General features: G+C 54.4%; 1 protein-coding gene and 1 pseudogene across 7 annotated transcripts in view; one reads left to right on the top strand and one right to left on the bottom strand.

Annotated features, from left to right (window-relative positions):
- KLHDC4 (kelch domain containing 4) overlaps positions 1–20,926 on the top strand; it is a 30,310-nt gene extending 9,384 nt beyond the window's left edge. For 2 of the 7 annotated variants that reach the window (XR_015145345.1, XR_015145346.1), the window contains exons 5-12: positions 1,158–1,294; positions 11,668–11,760; positions 12,763–12,922; positions 17,013–17,088; positions 18,258–18,466; positions 18,924–19,651; positions 19,776–19,904; positions 20,438–20,926. Coding sequence is in view for 2 of the 7 variants with exons in the window: in XM_086350267.1 (XP_086206393.1) it covers positions 1,158–1,294; positions 11,668–11,760; positions 12,763–12,922; positions 17,013–17,088; positions 18,258–18,466; positions 18,924–19,326; positions 19,776–19,904; positions 20,438–20,649 (1,419 nt within the window). In the remaining 5 variants the exon portion in view is untranslated. Of the gene's footprint in view, positions 1–1,157; positions 1,295–9,331; positions 9,591–11,667; positions 11,761–12,762; positions 12,923–17,012; positions 17,144–18,257; positions 18,467–18,923; positions 19,652–19,775; positions 19,905–20,437 lie in introns of those variants that run through there. The other 5 variants (XR_015145351.1, XR_015145350.1, XM_086350267.1 and 2 more) reach the window with 5 other exon arrangements.
- On the bottom strand, positions 2,919–10,831 carry LOC147353069 (large ribosomal subunit protein uL1-like; annotated as a pseudogene).
- Positions 20,927–24,612: the final 3,686 nt, after the last annotated feature.

The following is a 24,612-nucleotide window of genomic DNA, read 5'->3' as shown; positions in this document are numbered from 1 at the left end:
GTTGCAAAGAGTTGGACACAACTGAGCGCATATGTGTGTATTTTCTTTGTACTGTTCTTCCCAGTTGATGCATTGTTTGTAATGCTATCCCAGGCATTAAATAGCTTCTATAATAAGATATTTCAAAACTACGTTGTATCGCAAAGCGTGAATATACCACCCAAACTTCTTTAAACTCAGAAAAATGTGTTTTGTTTGGGCCTAAGCTAATTTTCATGTCTGGTTTGAAGATTTGAAATAGTTCCTTACAATCACTGGGGTTTTAGAGTCACAGGAAGTTGATTTGTCTTCTGATAGGTCAATGCTGAGAGGGTGCACAGAACTGAGTGGAAATGGCGTGGGGGGCCACATCACCCTGCATGTGTCACCGGGACCCTCCAGTTAGTCCACGGCAGGGGTGGCATGGTGATGGAGCCACAATTCTGCGGCATTAAGCTTAGTTAAGTGACAGCCTGTGCTGCAGTGAAAGCCTGGGGTGCTCCGAGGGTGCCTGGAGGCGGCGTCCTGGGAACCACTGTCTGACCGCCCAGTGTGTGCTTGTCCGTGGAGGTTTGCTGGGGCAGGAGGCGTTCACCCAGAATGCTTGGGCGTGCCTCGCATCCAGCTGCCCCAGCCCACTTCTCCTGTCCCAGCCACATGGTGCCTGCTGCCTTGGACACTGCTTCTGAGCCCCCGGCCAGGAGCTACTCGGCCACTTGGTGTGAAGATGTGCCCAGTGGCCTGCCCTGCTGCCAGAGCCCTGGGACTGGTGACACCAGGGCAGGGTGGCTCTCCGTCTGCCCCCTACAGGCATTCACTGACTAGGTAGCACCCCCACATTTTTGGGGTACTGGCAGAAGTGATTTCTGTGAAGTCTGTCCCCTCACGTGATTCACATAAGAGCAGCCAAGTTGAGTCTCCCCCAGCCATGCCCTCCCTGGGTGGCGGGCCCTCCAGGGAGGGGCTCCATTGCCCACTGGCCTCCAATGACTGTGGCTCTGTCGGCCCAGGCAGTCCTGCATAGTCCCGTGTGACCTGTGAGTCCTGGGCCTTCAGAACCAGAGGGGCAGGCCTTTGAGGCTGGGGTGTGAGCTTGGAACTGAGTGACCAGGGAGAGGTCTCCAGTTGGACTGAAAGCTGTCTGGCTGTGCCCTGACCCATCACCATTCTCTCAACAGGCCGTGGTGGTGCCCCAGGGTGGTGGGCAGCTGTGGATCTTCGGTGGGGAGTTTGCCTCTCCTGACGGAGAGCAGTTTTACCACTACAAGGACCTCTGGGTGCTGCATTTGGCCACCAAGACCTGGGAGCAAGTCAGGTAAGGTGCTGGGTGATGAGCCCAACCCCTGGGCCCACGCCTGTCCCCTGCCAGCATTTGGAGCTCAAAACACGTGGCTCTGGGAAAGCACATTGTGCAGGCCTGATGGTGATGGCGGTGGCATGTGGTGGCGTGTCCCGCGGTGACCTGCCAGGCTGTGTGTGACACGTATCGTGCTCCATTTTAATTGCTATGTGGTTTTACAGCCAGGTTTTTCTCATTTACTTAAAATTACTCTGCCATGCACTCATTGTTTTCATAAGAGCTTTAGGATCAATTTTTCAGGTTCTGTCCTTAACCATTCTAATGGGATTTCGATTGGATTGCAGTTTGTAGATTGCACCTAGGGAAAATTAACACCTTTCTAATCCTCAGGGCCCCCCCTCCCACGCCATACTCCAGGAACGTTTCACATACCTGCTCTTAGGAGTCTCAGGTTTAATTTTGTCATTCAGTAACCTTTAAACTGGCCCAGAAGTAGACTTTCCAGTCAGAGGGCGTGTGTTCCTAGAGCCTTCTCCTGTGGCACTGCGGGCACAGCTCTGAGCAGCACCCAGGGGTCTTGTCTGGGGTGTTTCTACATGTTTTCAGGCTCCATCCTTGCTTCACAGCAGCAGGCACTACCGCGGGGCGGCTGCCTCGTCTGCACTAAGAGGGGGTGTCCTATAGGACTCAGGAGGTTCGATAGCACAAGTTGGTGGTGGAGTGGCTGGGAGACTTGTCAGCCTGTGAGGAGGGCTCAGAGCCGAGCGGACACCTGTGTTGGTGATTCTTGGACTGCGATGCCTGGGGATCTCTGAAGATGCATCTTCTTGCCCTCCTCCCTCCAGACGTCATCTGATCCAGAGCCTCTTTAAAATGGGCTCAGGAATCTGCATTTGACAGCAGCCCCTCCCCACTCCTCAGTGACCCTGATGCAGACAGCCTTGGATCTCAGCTGGAGGCTTTGCCTACCAGCGGGTCTCATGCTTATCTTAGGCACTGTTCACTGATGTGAAAAACGTCTGCTGCCCTGTAAGAAAACTCACGTAAAATGCCTCTTAGATCCTTCACAATGAAAAAGAGTGTGGATATGGCTTCTGTGATTTACTACTTATTGCAAAATGGAAGCACCTCCCCACTTGTGTGGCAGGGACGTGAGGGCCTAACTGACGAAGGCCCAGCATAGCTGCAGAGAAGCCGGTGGACTGATTACTCTGGGTGGCTTTGTCTTGGAGCTGCTGCTGCTGGTCACTGGGCCTGGTTATTAACACGCCGACATAAGGGCCATGGTGGGGAGAGCGGTGACTGCTGGCAGCTTCTCTGTAATTTTTTCTTAGTGACCGAGAAGCAAAGGGAAGGAGCTTCGGCCAAAATGAAGGCTGGTTTTGCTATTTCTGGGGAATATTGCTGAGCCCGGGGGAATCCACACGGTGTGGGCTCCAGTCCTGGGAAAAGTGCAACAGGAGTTCACTGTGAACTGAGTTTCTCCAGACTCCAGGATTTGGCCCTGCTCTCTAGAAAAGTATTAGAACCCCTAGAAGAGTTTCGTTTTCTAGGAAATGTTTTTTACTCTTCTGGGTGTAGTTTGAGGGAAAGAGAGAGAGAGAAAAGTTTACCCAACAGTGAAGGCAGCAAGGACAGGTTATATCGGCACTGGGGTCTGTAGAACCTTTTTCAGCTTGTGAATTAGCGTTTGTGGAGCCATGCCTGAGTACTGGCACGGGGGCTGATCCACAGTGCTCTTAATGTATGAAGCCTGGACGTTTCCACCAGTTTTTCTTGAGCAATGACACCAGGGACTTGACAGCTAAGTGGATATTATGCCCGAGCTCCTCGTCTGTCATCTCCATGGGGCCAGGAGCCACTGCCAGACCCAGCACCATCTCCATCTGGAACTTGATCCTGGGCTTCACTTCATCCACTTTGGTCTCTGTGTCCTCATTGTGGGTCTGCAAGGAAGGGAACCTGCCAGCTTTCTTCAGGCCTGGGCCCCACATTTGTGGGGTCTACTTGATCAGACTCTGAAGCCAAAACCATATCATACTTCTTGGCCAGCTTCTTATTCCTGTTGAATTCCTTTAGTGCCTTGATGTCACCGTGGGGGATACCCACAGCCTTGGCCTTATCACAGTGTTGCTGGTCTCCCAGAGCGTGTATGGAGAATAGGGGCGGGGAGTGGGCTTAAGCCTGATGGTCCTGAGAAGTGTTTGAGGGTCATAGTTCTTTTCGTTGTTGTTTGGGCCACGCCACACGGTGTGGGATCTTAGTTCCCTGACCGGTGTTTGAACCCATGCCCTTGTGTTGGGAGTGCGTAGTCTTAATCACTGGACCAGCAGGGAAGTCCCTTCTTGGCTTTTAAGCAGGCTTTTCTCCTGGGAAGCAGGGTGATTCCCAGACGTCTGCCTCGTCCTTCCTGTTTGCCCTACCCATGTTTCTGTAGCACGTTTACGAGTAGCCCCTTTGGAGACTTGGCTGTCTTCCTTTATGCACGCTCTCCATTCTAGCAACGTTTAATAGACGTCAGGACAGTTTGAAAACAAGAGGAAAAGTCCTGGTGTTACTAATGTCGAGGAGACCAGAGGTTAAATGTCAGCACAGCCTCCCGATTTACGTTCGGCAAGCGTGACCAGCTTTACTAGATGTTTTGAGAGTCCCTTCAGTCTCTGCCTTCGGTGGTAGGTGCCTGCACAACTGACCTGATTTTAAGATTCTGTCTACGAATCCTGTTTTTACTTTCGTAACATACAGCCTCTCTCCCTATGCTCAGCTGTATTTCCTCCAGAAAGTAGGGGAGAAGAGTGGGCTGTGCTCTGTGGACGTGCAAAGGCAGCAGTCGACATTTATCCACCTGTCCTGTCTCTTGTCTTTCCTGGAGGAAGAAATGGCAATCTGCTCCAGTATTCTTGCCTGAAACATTCCATGGATGGAGCTACCTGGCAGGCTATAGCCCATGGGGTCGCAAAGAGTAGGACACTGCTGAGGTACTGAGCACCTGTCTCTCACAGCACAGACTTCTCTGTGGTAGTTTATTATTATATGAACACCCCCACGAATGGTGGTTTCGGTACTGATCGTAATAGTTAAAGAAGGATACAGCTCTGATAGGCTGCCTGGATTCTAGAAACTGCTGCTAATTATTCTGTGCAATGTGATTAAATACTTAATAACTCCCCAAATCTGTTTTTTGAGTGGTGCTTGGAAAAGTGGGGCCAGATTCTGAAGGTACCTATTTGGTTATGGGGAAGATGCTGTTCCCTGTGGTTTGAGTCCGGCTTCCGGCCATGTCAGAACCAGTCTTGCGGAAAGGTCCCTTCTTTTTCTGAGGATGGGCCGCTAGATCAAGTTACCCATCAGCTCAGCCTGTGTGGCCTTGAATCTCTGGGGTTACGAGAGAAATTTTTCCCTCTGCTCAGTAAATGTCTCAGGAACAGCGTGGTACTATGGCATATCTTTTGTAAGGTGTAAACTTTAAAATAACTCGGGGATGCATTTGCATACTGAGTGCCTAACGCTCTGTTTGTATCCGAAGCCCATGGAGTTACTTGATGTGTGTGCATTTTCTGTAAATGTCACTGCAGCGGTGGGTTGGAAAGGGCCTGGGTGATGCTGAGTGGCAGCATGCCCTGCCAGAGCGCCGCACCACACGTAACTCGGATGTGCTGAAAGCTCTCCCTCCCACGGCAGGACACATGTATTTTTGTGCTGCTTATAGATCTGGCTGAGTAGGACATGTGAATTTTTTAAGACTCCATATTTAGGAGTGACGGCAGTTGAAAAGTGCCTGTTGAAGATTGAAATATAAACAGGTTTTTTTGGGTGAGTTTATTTTTCTGATGGGGTATATAGAGCCTTTTTATAGGAAAAAATTCCCATTTTGGTTACAAAACACAGCCGTACTTGGCTACTGCCAGGAAAGTTAATTGAGTCCTCCGTGCCTGGCCCACGGAAGGATGACATGCCCTTCAGATTCTTGGGTGGGAGGCCCTGACCTGGCCACCCTGGGGGTCATCTAGGGGCTTGGCTTGCTGGCACTGTTTCTGTAGGTCACTGGGCCTCTGCAGTCACAGTTACTAGAGTAGCACTGGGAACATTTGTGCTCGCCTGTGTACCTTTTCGGAAGTAGAATTGGAAGCGAATCTACTAGCTTTTGAATGAAAACCTGTTTCCCAGGTTGTGTATTTGTAAAGTGTTATAACAGAAAGTTCCTCAGAAAGGCAGTCTGCAGCGCACCCAGCAAGGTGGTGTTCTTCTCATTCACTTTCTCTGTTGTGTAGGTAGCTGTATGTTGGGGCTTGTCACCGTGGCACCCAGCACGGGGGCATGGGGTGGTGGTGTGGCCGCTTCTCCTGTGGCCTGCAGCCCGCTCCGAGGACAGTGCTGCTTCCTCTCTGCAGAGAGTACAGGCGTGGACCTGTGGTGTCGCGGCCTGGCACAGCCCCTCCTTCTGAACTTGTCCTTCTGGTGTTTTTTATCATGAATTTACATGAGAAAACATGCTTACTCGGTTTGTGGGTGATAAAAAGCTAGGGGGGAAAGCAAATAAGTTGGTTGGCAAATTCAGCTTTCAGAGTCATCTTTGTGGACCAAATCAAGCAGGATGAAATTGAAGTGGGGCTGAGTTTTCCTTGTAGGTTGCATTTGGAAGAACTGCCCATGGTAGAAGGGAAGAAGGATTTAGTAAGTTGAAATCCTGGTCGTCATCTGCATATGGTGACGCTACCCCAAGGCTGATGCTTAAAGATTGGATTAGCAGGATATAGTTGACAGGGACAGATAGTTTTTGGTTGACTTTCCATGGCTGAGTACATTGGTCAGTTTGAATGACATGTTAAAAGGAATGTTAGTAAACTGGGCATTAGGAGAGAGAGACTGGGATGCTGAGGCGTTCGAGGAAAGGTGAGAGAAAGGGATTTGTTCTAGATTGGAATAAGGAAGGACCCTGGGGGTCCTCATGGCCACGTATGATGAGTCGTTCATCTGAGATTTGCTGGTGGGGAGATGCTGGGATGGGCAGCTCGAGCTTCTCATTCATTTTGAGTCTCTGTTGTATCTTTTAGGGCCCGCGGTTTGGGGGAAAGCTTTGTAGAAAAAAGTGGAAATTGTAGAGAGGAGCTGGACTGGGGGGCTCAGGTTGTAACCATCCTTTGTAGCCTGGACTTGGTGGTTGGATTGTGTAGGTGGGAGAGCCAGATGGAGACAGCACCAGCGCAGAACAGGGTGAGCAGAGGTAGCTGGCAGATGGGCCTGGCTTGACCACGTCAGCACTTTTTAAATCGGGTCACTTGTTTCTGTACTCTTGAGTTTTAAGGGTTGTTTATTTTGGATAACAGCCCTTTATCAGGTGTGTTCTTTGCAAATATTTTCTTCCAGACTGACTTCTAATTCTCTTGATACATCTTTTGCAGAGCATAAGTTTTAAATTTTAATACAGCCCAGCTTGCATGCGTGCTCAGTCACTCAGTCGTGTCCGACTCTCTGCGACCCTGTAGACTATAGCGTACCAGGCTCCTCTGTCCATGGGGTTCTGCAGGCAGCACTACCGAGTGGGTTGCCGTTTCTTCCTCCAGGGGAGCTTCCCTACGCAGGGATTGAACCATGTCTCCTGCGTTGGCAGGTGAATTCTTCACTGCTGAGCAGCCTGGGAGGCCAGCTTGTCTGTCAGTCATTTTACATGTAGGCCTGGGATCCATTTTGAGTATTTTTTGCAAAAGGACACGTAAGGTTTGTGTCCAGGTTCATTCTTTTGCATTTGGACGTCCAGTTGACCCAGCACCATTTGTTGAAGAGACTGTCTTTGCTCCATTGTATTGCCTTTGCTCTTTTGTCAAAGATCAGTTGGCTGTACTTTTTAAAAAATTGATTAATTAGGTTTTGGCTGTGCTGAGTCCTTTGCTGCACACAGGCTTTCTCTCATTGCATCGAGTGGGGACCATTTTTCATTGCGGTGCACAGGCGTGCAGGCTTCTCGTTGCAGTGGCTTGCCTTGCTGCGGGGCATGGGCTCTAGGGCGAGTGAGCGTCAGCAGTTGCTGTGCGTGGGCTCAGTAGGTGTGGCACATGGGTTTAGTTGTTGCCCCATGGAGTGCATGGTCTTCCCTGAAACCATGGCAGGCTGACTCAGCCACTGGAGCACGAGGGAAGTCCTGCTTGACTGTACTTAGGAGATCTGTTTCTGGGCTGTCTTTTCTGTTCCACTGACCTACTTGTTTATTCTTTCACCAATACCCCACTGCTTTGGTTACCATAGCTTTGTAGTGTAGTCTGATGTCAGGAAGTCTGGTTCCTCCAGCTCCGTTTTTCTTTCTTGGGATTGTTTTGGCTATTTGAGGTCTTCTGTGTTTTCATACAATTATAAAAATCTTAATTCTGTGAAAAATGCCATTGATAATTTGATGGGGATTGCACTGAATCTGTAGATTGCCTTGGGTAGTATCCTTTTTTGACAACATTGATTCTTCCAAAGAACGTGGTATGTCTTTCCATCTGTTTATGTTAGTTTCAATTCCTCCCCTTCCCCCCCATCTTCAGTTTCTTTAATCTCCGTCTTATATTCTGAGTACAGGTCTCTTGTCTCCTTAGGTAAATTTATTCCTAGGTATTTTATTTATTTATTTTTTGATGTAATAAATGGGACTGCTTCGTTAATTTCTCTTTCTGATCTTTCATTGTAGTATATAGAAACGCAGCAGGTTTTTATGTATTAATTTTGTATCCTACAACCGTACCAAATTCACTGATGAGCTCTAGTAGTCTTCTTTTTTTTCATGGTTTTCTGTTATCATGTTTACAATTTCCTGTATATAGTTGCATGTCATTTGCAAACAATGACAGATAATTACTTCTTTTCCAATTTGGATTCCTTTTCTTTTTCTTCTCTGATTACCATGGCTAGGGCTTCCAAAATGTGTTGAATAAAAGTGGCAAGAGTGGACATCCTTGTTCTGTACCTGATTTGAGAGGAAATGATGTTAGCTTTGAGCTTGTCATATGGCCTTTATTATGTTGAATTAGGTTCCCTCTGTGCCCACTTTCGAAGACTTTTAGTCATAAATGGGTGTTTTGTCAAAAGCTTTTTCTGTGTCTGTTGAGACGATTATATGGTTTTTATTCATCAGTTGCTAATGTGGTGTATCACACTGGTTGATTTGCAAATGTTGAAGAATCCTTGCATTCTTGGGATAAATCCCACTTGATTATGGTGTGTGATCCTTTTAATATGTTGTTGTATTTAGTTTGCTAGTATTGTGTTGAGAATTTTTGTGTCTATGTTCATCAGTGATATTGGCCCTGTAATTTTCTTTTATGGTATCTTTGTCTAATTTTGGTATTAGAGTGATGGTGGCCCCATGGAATGAGTTTGGAGTGTTTCTTCTGCGGTTTTTTGGAATAGTTTCAGAAGGGTAGGTGTTAACTCTTCTCCAAATGTTTGGTAAAATTTGTCTGTGAAGCCATCTGGTCCTAGACTATTGTTTGTTGGAAGTTTTTAAGTTGCAGTTTCAATTTCAGTACTTGTGATTGGTCTGCTCATATTTTCTACTTTTTCCTGGTTCAGTCTTGAAAAGCAGAACCTTTCTAAGAATCTGTCCATTTCTTCTAGGTTGTCTTATTTTATTGGCATATAATTGCTTGTAGTAGTCTCTTGTGAGTCTTTATATTTTGTGATGTCAGTTGTAACTTCTCCTTTTTAGTTTCTAATTTTATTGATTTGACCCCTCTCCCATTTTTTTTTTTTTTGGTGAGTCTGGCTAAAGGCTTATCAATTTTGTTTATCTTTTCAAAGAATCAGCTTTTAGTTTCATTAATCTTTTCTGTTGTTTTCCTTTTTATTACATTTGTCTCTGCTCTGTTCTTTATGATTTCTTTCCCCTTTTGCTAACTTTGGGTTTTGTTTCTACTTCTTTCTCTAGTTGCTTTCAGTGTAAGGTTAGGTTTTTTTGTTCAAGACACTTCTTGTTTCCTGAGATAAGATGGTATTGCTGTGAACTCCCTCTTAGAACTGCTTTTGCCGTGTCCATCAGTTTTGGATGCCGTGTGTTTGTTGTCATTTGTTTCTAGGTTTTTTGTTTTTTTTTTACTCTTTGATTCTTCAGTGATACATTGGTTGTTTAATAACATTGTTTAGCCTCCACATGTTTGTGCTATTTAAAGTTCTTATGACTGATTTTTGTCTCATAGTGTTATGGTCTGAAAAGATGCTTGATATGATTTCAGGTTTTCTTAAAATTACTGCAGCTTGCTTTGTGACCCAGCTTGTGATCTGTCCTGGAGAATGTTCTACGTGCAGTTGAGAGGAATGTATATTCTGCTGCTTTCAGGTGGGATGTTGTACAAATACCACTTAAGCCCATCTACTCTAATGTGTCATTTAACGCACTGGGGGATTTTTGCAGAAGCTAACACCTGTGGCTGGCAATTTGTTACATGAGTGAGTTTTGTAAACAATTGTTCATGTATTTGGCTGGTTTGGACCTTAGATGTGGCGTGTGGACTCTCCAGCTGTGGTGCGTGGGCTCAGTAGTCACAGCACATGGGCTCCAGAGTGCGTGGGCTTTGGTAGTTGCGGTACCTGGGCTCAGTTGCTCTGCGGCACGTGGGATCTTCCCAGACCAGGGATCGAACCTGTGTCCCTGCATTGGCAGGGGGATTCCTGTCCACCGTGCCACCAGGGAGTCTCCCTTGTGAGGCTTTGATAAAGCAGTCTGTCTATATGTACAAGATTGTTTCAAGTTGCTGGTGTTAATTTCAAATGCACTTCTAATATCCTACACTTACATTCTCCTCGTGGTTGCTGAGTTTGGTGTCATATTTGTGTATGGTCTTTCCTACCTTTACCGCATGTTTGCCTTTACTGATGAGCTTTTCTGTTCATAACTTTCTTGTTTCTAGTTCACGGCCTTTTCTGCTTAGAGTTCTTTTAACATTTGTTGTAAAGCTGGTTTGGTGGTGCTGAATTACCTTAGCTTTTGGATGGCATCTCTGACTCGATGGACATGAGTCTGAGTAAGCTCTGGGAGTTGGTGATGGACAGGGAGGCCTGGCGTGCTGCAGTCCGTGGGGTTGCAAAGAGTTGGACATGGCTCAGCAACTGAACTGAACTTGCTTGTCTGTAAAACTCTTTAAAAAATGTGTGTTTACTGGGCTGCGCCTGGTCTTTGTTGCGACATACGGGCTTGGATGCCTTCTGCCCCTTTCCTCGTGTGTGCTGCCTGTTATTCCCTGGATACGGGGCGTGCGGGTGTTGTGGCCCATGCACATGCCTGGTATGACGAGGCAGTGATCAGTGCCTGCTTGTGGGTCCCCGCAGTGGTGGCGGCCGCTGGGCCCGTGGGCCTGTGGAACAGTAGGGACAGTGCTCGGTGCCTGCTTCTGAGTTTCTTAGCGGTGGCAGCCTGCGAGCTCCTGAGATGGCAAGGACAGTGACTGGCGCCCAGTGCCACCCATGCGCCCTCCAGATTGGGGGCAGCCCTTGTCAGGTGCTCGCGGTCTCTTGGCGGTAGTGGTGGACTGTGTCCTCCTCGTACAGCGGGGGCAGCGCCTGGGCCTGCTCGTGGGTCATGTGGCGGGGGCAGCGCTTGGGGCCTGCTCGTGGATCATGTGGCGGGGGCAGCGCTTGGGGCCTGCTCGTGGATCATGTGGTGGGGGCAGCGCTTGGGGCCTGCTCGTGGGTGTCTTAGCTGTTGTGACGCCCATGTGTGCCTTTGGAGTTCATGTAGGTGTGTCCTGTTCCCTGAGAGTATGTGTGCAAGGAAGGGAGCTCTGTGGTGGTCCTGCCCCTCCTTTGTGTGCCCCCAGCAATGGTGCCTTGCCTCTGGCGGGCCCAGGCTTCTTCCCAGTGCACCCTCAGTGGCCATAGTCCAGCCTCTTCAGGCTCTCTCGGTGCAGCTAAGCCCGATCCTCCCCCTGGATCTGACCTCTGACGCCCGGGCATCAAGCATGAGGCCCCCGCGCACACCTGTGGACAAGCGTCTGAGGCTGGGGAGCGCAGGGTGGCGGTCCCCGCTGGCCGTGCAGGTCCCTCTGTTGTGCCTTCTGCTCACTGGGTCCCGTGCTCTTCTCTGAGGCTTCAGAGCCCCTCCTACGTCCAGGCTGGTCTCCCTGCCCGTGAGGGGCCTGCCCCGGGTGCAGAGCCTCTCCCGCTCCTCAGCCCCTCTGTGGGTGTGGGTCCCTTTCACATCCGTTCAGTTTGTTTGCTTTTTCTTTCTCTTGCCTGGTTACGTGGAGGTTTTCTTGCGCTTTTGGAAGTCTGAGCTCTTCTGCCTGGCGTTTAGTAGATGTTCTGTGTGAGTCGTTCTACTCGTAGATGTGCTTTATTGTGTCTGTGGGAGCTCACGAACTCCACGTCCTCCTCCTCCACCTGCCAAGTGCCTATTTTTTGTATATTTTCAATTTTAGATCACCAGGTGGTCCTTCAGGCCGGAGTGGACATCGAATGGTGGCCTGGAAGAGACAGTTAATCCTTTTCGGTGGCTTCCATGAGAGTACAAGGTCAGTACCAACAGGAGGGTCCTCTTTTCCTGGTGTAGTAAGGAGGGGGCTCTCTGGGAAGAGCTGCTTAGAACACACTTGCAGGACACTGCCCATCCCTAAAGCAAGGGCTGACGGCATGGGCACATTGCTTGGGCAGTCGCACAGGAGGGCCCCGAGCTTGGTTTACTGCTCTGCTATCCCTGTTGTGGAATTCTTCATAATTGTTAAAATGACTGTTTATGAAGTGTTTCAAGAGTACAAAAAAACTTAAAAGTTTTGTGAAGAGTAATCTGTGTGGTCATCATCTGTATCAAACAAATTAGTTCGACCTTGAGAACTCAATTACAGTTTTATTTATCTTACATGTAGAATTTTTTTGCTAGATATCTGCCACATGAAATCTGAGAAAACAGTGGAATGTGATGAAGTCCTTTAAGAACCGAGCCCCCGGCTTCCTTAGTTCACCTACTGAAAGCCTTGCTCCCACGGAAGGGTGCATTTGGTGGTGGGAGCGGGTCAGAGAGTCCACATGCGCCCCCGTCCTGTTCCCAGTGCCCTGCTATGGATGGGTCTCCCATCGCCACAGTGGCCTGCCTGTGGGCGCAGGGCCCCAGACAGGGTGCCTGAGTGCAGGAGGAGTGGCAGGAATCATGTCCGACGGTGGAGCCGCTTGCTCCTTCCGCATGTCCGTGTGTCCTTCCTGCGGAAGCAGGCCCACCTCTCATCATGTGACTCTGACCCGAGCCCCTTGCCCACGGCTGCCTGTGACCTGCCTTCAGGGCACCATTCCCCCGTGTGTGACTTGGGCAGACCCACCTGCCCCGTTCGTCTTCCTTCTCAAGGCCCCATCTGTGTTTTGAGTGCTTTGCCCCTGAAGTCCCAGGAGCGTGGCGTGAGCAGGGCCACTGTGCCTTTTGGAATGCCTCAGAAGGCACAGTGTGTAGGAAAGGCACCTTTATTTTAAGTGAAGTTCACGTTTTCATGTTGCCACCTCTTTGTTTTGTCCCTGTGTTACAACAGAGATTACATCTATTACAATGATGTGTATGCCTTCAACCTGGACACTTTTACATGGAGCAAGCTGTCCCCATCCGGGACTGGGCCCACACCCCGGTCGGGCTGCCAGATGACTGTCACCCCTCAGGGCAACATCATCATCTATGGTGGCTACTCAAAACAGGTAAGACGTGCAGGACGCAGAGGGGCTTCTGTCTGCTGTGCTTTCAGTCTTGCCAACGATGAGAACCTCAAATAAGTTTGCACGTTAGTTTAACGTGAGTCTTTTCTGTTGTTTAGATGAGACATGGACAGAGGTGTATGGTCTCCTCCTCTGTGAACACACTGAGGTCCTGTACAGCCTTGCTGCGTTCTCATCCGTGTGCCACGAGGTGCACCCCCCCTCCTTCCTCTCTGCCCCACTCCCACTAAGCCAGTGGTCAGCCCTTGCTCTGGAAAGGAAAACAGTCAGTTTTCTGTAGTTGTGATCTGCCCGGGCCTCATCTAGACGTGAGAGACGTGGGCTGTGGCCAGGGCTGCCTCTTAATCACAGCACATGCTCCACAGAGCCAAACAGGATGATGAACAGCAAGCCGCCTTAGGCTGACCCCACTTTAATCAAGACAGGGTCTCATTCCCCACCGCTGCTTCTACAGCTACACAGACAGCGAGGGGGCAGTCCTAGCACCACGATTCAGAGCCCACTGATGCCAGGCCTTGGCATTGGATGGAATGAGAAGCTGGTCTGTTTGCCTTCTTGGGGGTTTACCAGAATTGATGAAAGACGCGGGTGTGATGGTGTGGTTCGTCTGGGTGGGGACACCCGTCACAGGAGCAGCGCATGGCTCCTCCTGCCCTTACCACCCAGCCTGGAGTGTCTGGTTGAGCTAGGCGGCAGCCTGTGTCAGCAAGCCCTTAGCTCATGGGAATAGACCTCTTGGTGGCTTCTGTGTTCCACAAACAGTCCATCTGGGGACCTCAGCCATCATCAACCCCAGTTCTGAAAAATCCCTGCCATTGTCGGTCCAGCAGAACCAGTGTGAAGTGGTGATAAAGACTGACCTCTGTTGCCAAGGTGCTGAGGGCGGCCTCTGGCCGGCAGTTGTGCTGGCAGGCGGAGAAGGAAGGCCCCGTGTGCCTCACTCTTCGGACACAGAGCCAAGAAGCAGTCCTGGCAGGTTTATGGCAGTGCGTCCTGGCCTGTCTAGAAGGCGCCCCCAGCACACACAGTAGGGTTGTTTGTCCACCTGCTGCGAGGCGGCCCAGCGTGCCCTTGACCTGCCCTGCTGTCCCCTGTGCTGACCAGGCCTTCTGCTCTGCTGTCAGGCTGCTGCTGTGTCTCAGTGCTCAGGCCGGGAGTGACGTGGGGGCCCTTGGCCCCTCCCTGGCAGCTCTGTGTCCCTCAGCTTGGTGCCCCCATGCCCCCGCTCCAGTCCTCCCCCAGTGCTGTTGGGAGTCCTTTCTCAGAGTGGCCGGGAGTCTGGTCCGCTGCAGTGCCACCTTGGAGTGCCAGAGCGCGCCCCCTGCTGGGACCAGGCACACCGAAGTTGGGAGCCGCCAGGGCTGTCTCCTGCTGACAGTTGAAGGGCCTGGCTCTGAGTGTGAGGCTGGGGCAGCAGGAGACTCAGGACATGGTCCAGGCAGGAGGACGTGGGGGCACGTGCACAGGCTGTCCTGGGCTCTGGGGTCACTGACGGTTGTGCTGTGACACCTTAGCGCTGTCACACTTGGCACACGTCTCTCAGATGTCCGTGTGAGCAGAGGAAGGAATTGTGTGTGAAGTGCACGCCCGAGTCACCACTCTGTGGAGTCAACATCCGCTCACCCTTGAGAACAGCCAAGACCCCAGGTGGATGCGCCACAGCCCCCGGGCGTCATGCCCACCCCGTGTCTTCCAGTGGGAGGGCTGAGTGTTGTGCCAGCGTGCTGGGCGTCACTGGAAAGGACAGCACAGGCCACCACGAGAGAGACCAGCGCACAGTGGGCTCCAGTTACCCCCGTGAGGATCGGGGGGTGGAATGGGGGCGTTGCACACCAGGAGGAGCCCTGACGGCTGCAGCATCCTTGCACCCCGGCCGCTATGTGGAAGCCATTGACCCGGTGGGCAGAGCGCCTGCTTGGGAGGGGCTCTGGCTCACAGGCCACAGGGGCCGTATTTACACGTGACGGTGAGGAAGACCCGCTCCGTTCATTGGTCTAGGAAGGATGGTTGCTGTCGGTGGAGCAATACCATGGATACCACAGGTGTAGGGGGCCGAGGGGGAGGGCTGCGCCGGCTGTAACTGGTTTCTAGTGACCTGCCTGCGGCGCCGACTTCCCCTGTGTGCCCCTGTGGGTGAGGCCTCGGTGTGGGCTTAGCTCCCGTGAGTGGGGGGCATTGGCCTGGAGGGTGGGCCTGGGGGTGGCAGCCACTTCCTGGTCAGCCTGCAGGACGGGAGGACTGTCTGTCTCGGGGACTGTGGCACGCAGAGGCTGGCCGCCTGACTGAGTTTCCCCACGGATGAAAGAGGAGGCAGGGGCCTGGCCTCGTCCTTGGTTCTAGGACGCTCAGGCCACAGTCCAGTCACAGAATGGGGATTGTTTCGTTTTCTAAAAGGAAAATAGCTTTTCCCTTTACATTAAACACAATGCATACTCATTAGTAAACAAGACAAGATGAATTATGTGCACTTCAGCTGAGAGAACAAAACCATACTGCCCAGTGATAAGGCCTCGCACCCAGACCTGGGATTCAAGGACTGTCCAGTGAAGTCCCAGGGCTCTGCGAGGAAGCGGCCAATTCCAGAACTGGGGCAGGGAGTGTGTGAACGGTGCCGGAGCCCAGGAAACTCAAGAAATCTGCGCCAGTGGGGCACATCATGGGCCTGGGACCCGCCCTAGAGGGTCCCCAGGGGCAGAGCTGGAGGCGTGTGAGCAGCGGAGTGAATCAGGTGGTGTCGGACTGTAGTCCAGAGGAGACCCGATGGTGCACGGGTGCAAGGCAGATGACAAGCCAGTGACTGAATAAATTCATACACGAGGAGGAGAGGCAGACGCCCTGTGCACTGTTCCACCCCAAGGCAGACCCTCCACCTTCCAGGAGGTGGAGCACGACCCCCAGCTCCCGTTAGAGGGGCTGCACAGAGGGACGCTCCTCCCACGAGGACAGGCTAGAAAGTTGGGGTGGGGGCGGTGACTGGACCACGGAGAAACCTGGTGAGCACCTCAGCCAGGTGGCCCAGGTCCACGTCTGCGATGGTGGCCACGGTGACAGCACGCACCCCTGGTGGGGTGGGATGGAGGGGCACTTGACCTCTGAGAGCCCACCTGGAACCCACAGCCTGTCCAGTCATGAGAACAGTGTCGGACGGGTCCCAGTGGAGGGCGCTCTACAGGACACACAACCAGCACTCCTCAACCTCAGGGTCACCAGAAACAGGCCAGTCTGAGCAGTCTTCATGGCCCAGGAGGCCTTAGGATCCACGACAGCCTGGTGGGCTCTGGGACAGGAGAAGGACGTTGGGGAGAACAGGAGTGTGAGTGAGCCATGGGCTCAAGTGTGGCTCATTGATGGTGCCACATGCACCCATGCAGTCAGGGGATCACAGGAAGGGGAACGGTGCAGGGCATATGGGAACTCTCCGTACCAGCTGCTCAGGTTTTCTGTACACGTAGAAATACTCTGAAGTTAAGAGTTTATTAAAAATCGGGAGTTTGAAGGACAAAGACCTGCAAGTAAAAGCTGTTGCCCCAGCAACTGGAGCCCCCAGGAGAGCCAACCTGCCAGGTCGCCGTCCAGACGCCTGTGCCCTGACGGGAGGTGCAGTGTGCACACTGGGTGTGCTCTAGAGAGCCACATGTCTGCCCGGGCCGTGGGCCTGGTGTGAGGCAGGGGGTGCTGCTGAGAGCTCGGCGCAGCCTCCGAGCGGCTGTGCCGGCGTCTGCAGTTTCATCCGGTCCTTGGACCACAGCTCGAGTCCTGATATTCGGAGGTGATGGGGGTGGAGGGCACGTGGGGTGAAGGCAGAGGGTGGCTGTGTGATGACAGGAGAGGTCCCCGCGCTAGCCCGTGTCCACCCCGAGCAGCGCTCGCCTCTCGGCCGCAGGTGTAGCCCTGAGCAGAGGGCTCTGTCTGTGCGGATGGGCTTGGAGGGAACCTGTTGTGTTTCAGATTTTGAAGCTGATCTGAGTGAAGCCTCCCGAGTCGCCTCCGCAGGAACTGGGACCACGAGCTTGAGGGGCTGTGCATGGTGTGGTGTGGCACTTGTTCTCACGGCTCCCTGTTCCTTTTGCAGAGAGTCAGGAAAGATGTGGACAGAGGCACCCAGCACTCCGACATGTTCCTGCTGAAGGCTGAGGATGGGAGCGAAGGTGTGTGCGCTGTGCCAGGGACAAGCCACGTGGGCGGCTGTGTGTCGGCGGGAAGGTGGGCAGAGGGTTTGGGGCTGGTGGGGAGCCCCTGCACGTGCCCCCTCACCCACGGGCAGGCCTGTGGACACCTCTCAAACAGTTCCCACATCCCCTCCGGGGCACCGAGGATGCAGAGTTAAAAACCCTGGTGGTGTCGGTCCATTCACGGTGCCTGTGTCATCTCTCACTCCTCCTGCTCAGTGGTGGGAAGTAGACTCCTGGAAGGCCTGTGGTGGGGTGAAGTCACCACTGTTCTTTTTTGTTAATTCAAGTATAGTTAATGTTCAGTGTTGTGTAGTTTCAAGTACTCAGCAGAGTGATTCAGTTATAGCTGAGTATCTCTGTTGCTTTTCAGATGGTTTTTCCTTATAGTTTGTAAAATACTGAATGAGGTCTTGTGCTCACAGTAGGTCTCTGTTGATTTTACACACAGTGACGTGTCTGTTAATCCCGTACTCCAAATCTGTCCCTCAACACTTTCCCCTTTGGTAATCCTGAATTTGTTTTCTGTCTGTGAGTCTGTTCTGTTTTGTGGGTAAGTTTACTTGTATTGTTCTTTTTAGATTCCACACGTAAATGATATCATATGATATTGTCTCAGTATGATCATCTCTAGGTCCATCCGCGTTGCTGTAAATGGCGTTGTTTCATTCCTTTTAATGACTGAGTCATATTCCACTGTGTATATGTATCGCATCTTGCTTCATCCATTTCTTCTGTCGGTAGTCACTTAGGTGTCTTCCCATTGTTCATTTTTTAAAGCTCAAAAACTAGTGATTTGGTGAGAGAAACCACTGCCTCCTCCCTACCCTACAGCCATCTCCTCTACTACATACGAGTTTAGGGTTTTTTTATTGCTATAACAGTGCTTTATACTGGCTTTTCTCAAAAAAGGACTGCAGTGCTGGCCTGCCCCAGGGCGTGGTATGAGGGGTCCCAGAGCCAGTAGGCCGGCCTCCTCTTCACCCCTGTCTTCACAGCACCTGCTCAGTACGCCAGGCGAATGTCGGGAGGCTGTGTGGACGGGTGACCTCTGCGTAGACCGGCCCTGGGGAGGCTGGCCTGGGAGGCACAGGCCACGGCTGTGCCCTCCTGCAGGTCCATGGGTCCCTACCTCCTCTCCTTGGCAGGCAAGTGGTCGTGGACACGGATTAACCCTTCTGGAGCCAAGCCCACACCGAGGTCCGGATTCTCAGTGGCTGTGGCCCCAAACCACCAGACGCTGCTCTTCGGAGGGGTGTGTGACGAGGAGGAGGAGGAGAGCCTGGAGGGGGACTTCCTCAACGACCTGCACTTCTACGACCCCGTCAGGAACCGCTGGTTCGCAGGGCAGCTGAAGGTAGCGTGGGCCCCCGGCCTGCGACACCTCCCTCACCTCAGGGCCTCCCCTGTCCCTGGGTCTGTGGAGCTCTGTGGCACCATCGTCACCGTCTTCACCATCACTGAAGGCGGAGAGCAGGTCGCCCCTGCCCTTGATGCCAGCACAGGCTGGGAGCGTAGCTCAGGGGCTGCTGTTCCGGGGCTCAGCTCCCTGGGGCTGCCTCAGGTCGGGGGCCTCAGAAACAGAGCCCTAGGGCCAAAAAGGAGGGCGGTCCACCCTGTGGGGAAGACTGGCTCCAGGCGAAGTACCCTGGTGCCTCTGATGGGGGTCGGATGGCGTGAGTGCTGTGCTGTGGCTCGGCCCTCCGAGAGGTCACCCTGGCAGGGTGTGGCCCGGGATGAGGGGCGGGCGCGGGGGCGGGGGTCCTCTGACACCTGGGCACTCGCGCATCGTGCTGCCCGCTCTCCGTCCGCAGGGGCCCAAGGCGGAGAAGAGGAGGCGCAGGCGGGGCAGAAAGGCGGAGCCCGGGGGCGCCGACAAGCAGGCGGCGAAGGGGCCCAGTGCCCAGGAGCCCCTGGAGGTGGTCAGGGAGGTGGTCTCAGAGGACGGGACCGTGGTCACCATCAAACAGGTGCTTGCTGCCCCCGGAGCGGCGGGACAGCTGGAGTCGGATGACGACGACGGCCCCGAGGAAGCAGGTGTCGCCCCGGTGGAGCCCAGCCCCCGCTCCAATGCCATGCTGGCCGTGAAGCACGGGCGCCTCTACCTCTACGGTGGCATGTTTGAGGCTGGCGACCGCCAGGTGACCCTCAGCGACCTCTACTGCCTGGACCTCCACAAGATGGAAGAGTGGATGGTCTTGGTAGAGACAGACCCGGGTGAGGGGGCGCGCCGTCCACCCCGCGCCCACAGAGTGCCTGCAGGCCCGGGCAGGGCGTGGGCTCACCCCAGCACCACTTGTGAGCCCCGGACCCACCCCAGGCAGTGTGGCCTGGGCACCTGTTCTCCCCAAGGGGCCCTGTGTGCCCGGAGTGGACCCTCCTCCCCACTGCCCTGTCATACCACAGGCAGGCCACTGCTCAGTCCTGAGCTGAGGCTGAAGTACCTTCAGATCTTCAGTCTGGGGAGAGGCTTGGAGTGGCTGAGAGACCCTCCTGTCTCGGAGCACAGCCTCCCTGCCCAGCCCTGCTGTGAGAGCCAGGGGTGAAGTGTTGGCCTTGAGCCCCAGACGTGCTGGGTGGGCCCTGCGCTCACGTCCCAGTGTTTAGGCAGAGGGTGGCGTCCTCAGGGCAGCCGCACTGACACTGGTTCTCCCCTTTGCCTAAAGAATCTCAGGAGTGGCTGGAGGAGACCGACACGGACGAGGACAGTGAGGAGGCTGAGGGTGCCGAAGGTGGCGGGGAGGAGGACGAGGACGAGGAGGAGGAGGAGGAGGAGAGCGGCGAGGAGGGCGGGGGTGAGTGCTGGGGCACTGGGAGGAGGGGGAGGGGAGGAGCGTGGGGCCAGGGGAGGGGTCCACTCCCCCGAGCTCACAGCTCCCCTCCTTTTTTTTGGTCACAAGATTTTAAAGTTTACTAGGTTTTTGTTAAAGCTTACTTTGCTGTGTAGCTTAGATGGTAAAGAATCTGCCTGCAATGCAGGAGACCCGGGTCCGATCGCTGGGTCGGGAAGATTCCCTGGAGAAGTAAAGAGACTCCCATGGACAGAGAAGCCTGGTGGGCTACAGACCACGGGGTCGCACAGAGTTGGACACGACCGAGCAACTAACGCTTTCCTTCACTTCTTTCACTTTGCTGTGTAGACGTGCCCCCGAGGCAGGCAGCCGGTGTGCGTGTCTCACTGTGCGGAGGGCGTGTGAGCACTTGCTGTGAGCGGGGCCTGTGCTCTTTCCTCATGCAGTCCTCCATGGAAGTGGGGTGCTCACACGCTCGCTCCGCAGGACGTGGGCCCCTTCCTCACTGAACATATTTCTCTGTCCTTCCCCACCAGAGGAGCACCCCTCGGTGGCACCTGGTGAGCTGTTCGCAGACTACCTGCCCAGGACGGAGCAGCACTGGCTGAGGTGTGCGCGGGAGAGCGTCGGGCCCGGCGCCCCGGAGAGGAGGGTGCTGAGGGCCGCGCAGGCCCTGGCCCAGGCCTTCTACGACGGCTCGGCCGGAAGATGGACCAAGGGAGGCGCGGTTCCCTGTGGCTTAAAATAAACTGGCCTGGCCCGAGGCGCTGCCCCTCTTCTGTGCTGCACATCTGGCTGGGCCTCTGGCAGGTCGGGGCCGGACTGAGGGCGAGGGTGAGCTGCGTCCACAGTGCAGCGCCTGGTGGGACGCGGGGCCCACGGGGCTTCCCTCGGCTGGAGCAGGAGTCCAGCTCTGCCTGACTGCACAGTCAGCCGTCTCATTCGTGTCTAAAAGGTGCCGGTAGCCTCCTACCGCTTGCTGTACAGTTTTCTTGGTTCTTTGGAAAATAAAGTGCCTGTCGGTGGGTGGTCTGGTTGCTGTGCCGTTGGGCCTGGCCTGGGGTCTCCTGGTGTGTCTGCCGTGTCAGGGTTGCCTGGACCCTCTGTGGGCCTCCTGCCTGCTCCGTGCTGTGCTGGCTGGCTGGTGAGCCCACCTCCCCTCCCCACCTTTGGATGGGCTCCACCCCTTTCTCTCACTGGCTCCCCAGGACGGAGAGGGGGCTCCCCTGCGTGGAGAGGAGATCCCCTGGAGGGAGCAGGGCCCCCGGGTGGGGAGGGGGTGCCCATGGACAGAGGAATCTCTCCTTGGATTGAGGGGGAACTGCCCTGGACAGTGAGGGGACTCCCTTAGGGTGGACTCCCTGGGTGGAGAAGGGCCCCTGGATGGAGAGGGGACTCAGGGGACTCCCCTGGATGGAGGTGGGTCTCCCCTGAAAAGATGGGGCTCCCTTGGATAGGGTGGGGGCTCCCCTAGACTGAGAGGGGGTACCTGGGACAGGAAAGGGGCTCCGCTGGAGTGACAGGAGGCTCCCTTGGACAGAATGGGTAACCTGGGATGAAGGGGGACACCCTAGACAGATTGAAGGCTCCCCTGGACAGACAGAATTACCCAGGATGGAGTAGGAGTTCCTTGGGCTGGAGAGGGGCTTCCCCTGGAAGGTGAGGGGATTCTCCTGGAAGGAGAGGGGCTTCCCTTGGAAGGGGAGGGGCTTCTCCTGGAGGAGAGGGGCTTCCCCTGGAAGGAGAGGGGATTCCCCTGGAAGGAGAGGGGATTCTCCTGGAAGGAGAGGGTATTCTCTTGGGAGCAGAGAGGCTTCCCCTGGAAGGAGAGTGGATTCTCCTGGAGGAGGGGGGATTCTCTTGGAAGGTGAGGGGCTTCCCCAGGAAGCTGAGGGGATTCTGGAAAGAGAGGGGCTTCCCTGGAAAGGGGGGCGGGATTCTCCTGGAGGAGAGGAGCTTCTCTTGATGCAGAGGGGCTTCCCCTGGAAGGAGAGGGGCTTCCCCTGGAAGGAGAGGGGATTCTCCTGGAGGAGAGGGGCTTCCCCTGGAAGGAGAGGGTATTCTGGAGGAGAGGGGTTTCCCCTGGAAGGAGAGGGGTTTCCCCCTGGAAGGAGAGGGGATTCTCCTGGAGGAGAGGGGCTTCCCCTGGAAGGAGAGGATATTCTGGAGGAGAGCGGCTTCCCCTGGAAGGAGAGGGGATTCTCCTGGAGGAGAGGGGATTCTCCTGGGGGAGAGGGGCTTCCCCTGGAAGGAGAGGGGATTCTCCTGGAGGAGAGGGGCTTCCCCTGCAAGGAGAGGGGCTTCCCCTGGAAGGAGAGGGGATTCTCCTGGAGGAGAGGGGCTTCCCCTGGAAGGAGAGGGGCTTCCCCTGGAAGCAGAGGGGATTCTCCTGGAGGAGTGGGGCTTCTCCTGAAGGTGAGGGGATTCTCCTGGCAGCAGAGGGGCTTCCCCTGGAAGGAGAGGGGATCTCCTGGAGAAGGACTTCCCCTGGAAGGAGAGGGGATTCTCCTGGAGGAGAGGGGCTTCCCCTGCAAGGAGAGGGGCTTCCCCTGGAAGGAGAGGGGATTCTCCTGGAGGAGAGGGGCTTCCCCTGGAAGGAGAGGGGCTTCCCCTGGAAGCAGAGGGGATTCTCCTGGAGGAGTGGGGCTTCTCCTGAAGGTGAGGGGATTCTCCTGGCAGCAGAGGGGCTTCCCCTGGAAGGAGAGGGGATCTCCTGGAGAAGGGCTTCCCCTGGAAGGAGAGGGGATTCTCCTGGAGGAGAGAGGATTCTCCTGGAAGGTGAGGGTTCTCCTGGAGCAGAGGGGCTTCCTCTGGAAGGAGAGGGGATTCTCCTGGAAGGAGAGGTGATTCTCCTGGAGGAGAAGGGCTTCCCCTGGAAGGTCAGGGACTTCCCCTGGTAGGAGAAGGGATTCTCCTGGAAAGTGGGGGTTCTACTGTAGGAGAGGGGCTTCCCCTGGAAGCGGAGGGGATTCTCCTGGAGGAGAGGGGCTTCCCCTGGAAGCAGAGGGGATTCTCCTGCAGGAGAGGGGCTTCCCCTGGAAGGAGAGGGGATTCTCCTGGAAGGTGAGGGTTTTACTGGAGGAGAGGGGCTTCCCCTGGAAGCGGAGGGGATTCTCCTGGAGGAGAGGGGCTTCCCTTGGTAGGAGAGGTGATTCCCCTGGAATGTGACAGTTCTCCTGGCAGAGAGGGGCTTCCTTTGGAAGGTGAGGGTCTTCCCCTGGCAATAGAGGGGCTTCCCATGGAAGGAGACGGGATTCTCCTGGAAGGTGAGGGTTCTCCTGGAGGAGAGGGTCTTCTGGAAAGAGAGCAGTTCTCCTGGAAGGTGAGGGTTTTCCTGGAGGAGAGGGGCTTCCCCTGGAAGGAGAGGGGTTTCTCCTGGAATCTGAGGGTTTTCCTTCAGGAGAGGGGCTTCCCCTGGCGGAGAGGGGCTTCCCCTGGCGGAGAGGGGCTTCCTCTGGAAGGAGAGGGGATTGTCCTGGAAGGTGAGGGTTCTCCTGGACGAGAGGGGCTTGCCCTAGAGGAAAGGGGCTTCCCCTGGAAGGAGAGGGGATTCTCCTGGAAGGTGATGGTTCTCCTGGAGGAGAAGGGCTTCCCCTGAAGGAGAGGGGCTTCCCCTGGAGGAGAGGGGATTCTCCTGGAAGGAGAGGGGATTTGCCTGGTTTGAGCTGGGGCTCTCCTGTACAGAACAGGGGCTTCCCTTCATGGGACAGGGTCAGTGCAGTGTCCTCCTTCCATCGCCCTCATGGGGTCCTCCTGTTCCGGTCTCCCCTGCCTGGCCTGGCTGTCTCTGTCCTGCTGCTCCCTTGGGTGGCCAGTACCCCAATGTATCTGTGCCCATGCCTTCACATCCCCAGTGCGGGCGCACAGTGTCCCAGAGGTAGTGTTCCTGGGCTCATGCACACGCGGTACAAGCACAGCTTTGTCTCTAGTTTTACAGAGACAAAGGCAGCTGCGCTTGCTTCCTTTCAGGCTGAGTCAGAGACATGGTTGGTAACTGGGGCCTGTGGTTTCTTGGTCTTGCTTCCTGCCGGGTTCCTGATGTGGGCAACTCTGGGCAGAGCAAGACTGGCCAGCCTGAGCCTGGCTGCCCGTCACTCCGCCCTTGTATGGGGTCCTCCTCTTACCAAACTGCCTGGTAGAAAACCCGCGTCCCCCATGAGACTCATGACGCCAGGACAGTATGAGCTGGGTGTCGTGAGCTGGCCACGTGTGGCCGTGGGCACAGGGGTTGTGATGTGTGGCAGGCACTGTACGTCAAGTTTCCGAGACAAAAGCAGGAAGAGCTGGAGGCAAGCCCTTGGGTGAGCTGAGCTTCACCCAGAGGAGATGGCCTCCGCCCAGGGGCCTGGGGGGACCCGCAGGCCTGGTCCTGCTGCTGGGTCAGGAAAACCCAAACTAAGAAAGGGTGAAAGACAGAAGCAGCTCGTTTCACTCTCCCCAACATTCGTCGGCTTCAACAAGTCCGTCATGTCCCAGGCTTGTTACCTGGACCTTTCCTTGGGGCTCTCGGGAATGTTCTCTTGGGTTTTTAAGTGGGGTGGCCATATGACTTACTGTCCAAACTGGGACTCTAGAAACAAAAGGGAGCCGTTTGATGAGCAGGCCGGCACGCTGGGGGACTTTCACCGGGCCGTCCAGGAGTCTGGGCACCCGCCTTGCACTCTGCACACTTCCTGAGGGAGTTGTGGGCTTCCTGAAGGTAGGAAAGTGG

Source organism: Bos grunniens, chromosome 18 (genome assembly GCF_055505025.1).
Source record: "Bos grunniens cultivar Pamir isolate PY7600 chromosome 18, Bosgru_T2T1.0, whole genome shotgun sequence".
NCBI lineage: Eukaryota > Metazoa > Chordata > Mammalia > Artiodactyla > Bovidae > Bos > Bos grunniens.
This window is presented reverse-complemented; position numbering and strand designations above follow the sequence as displayed.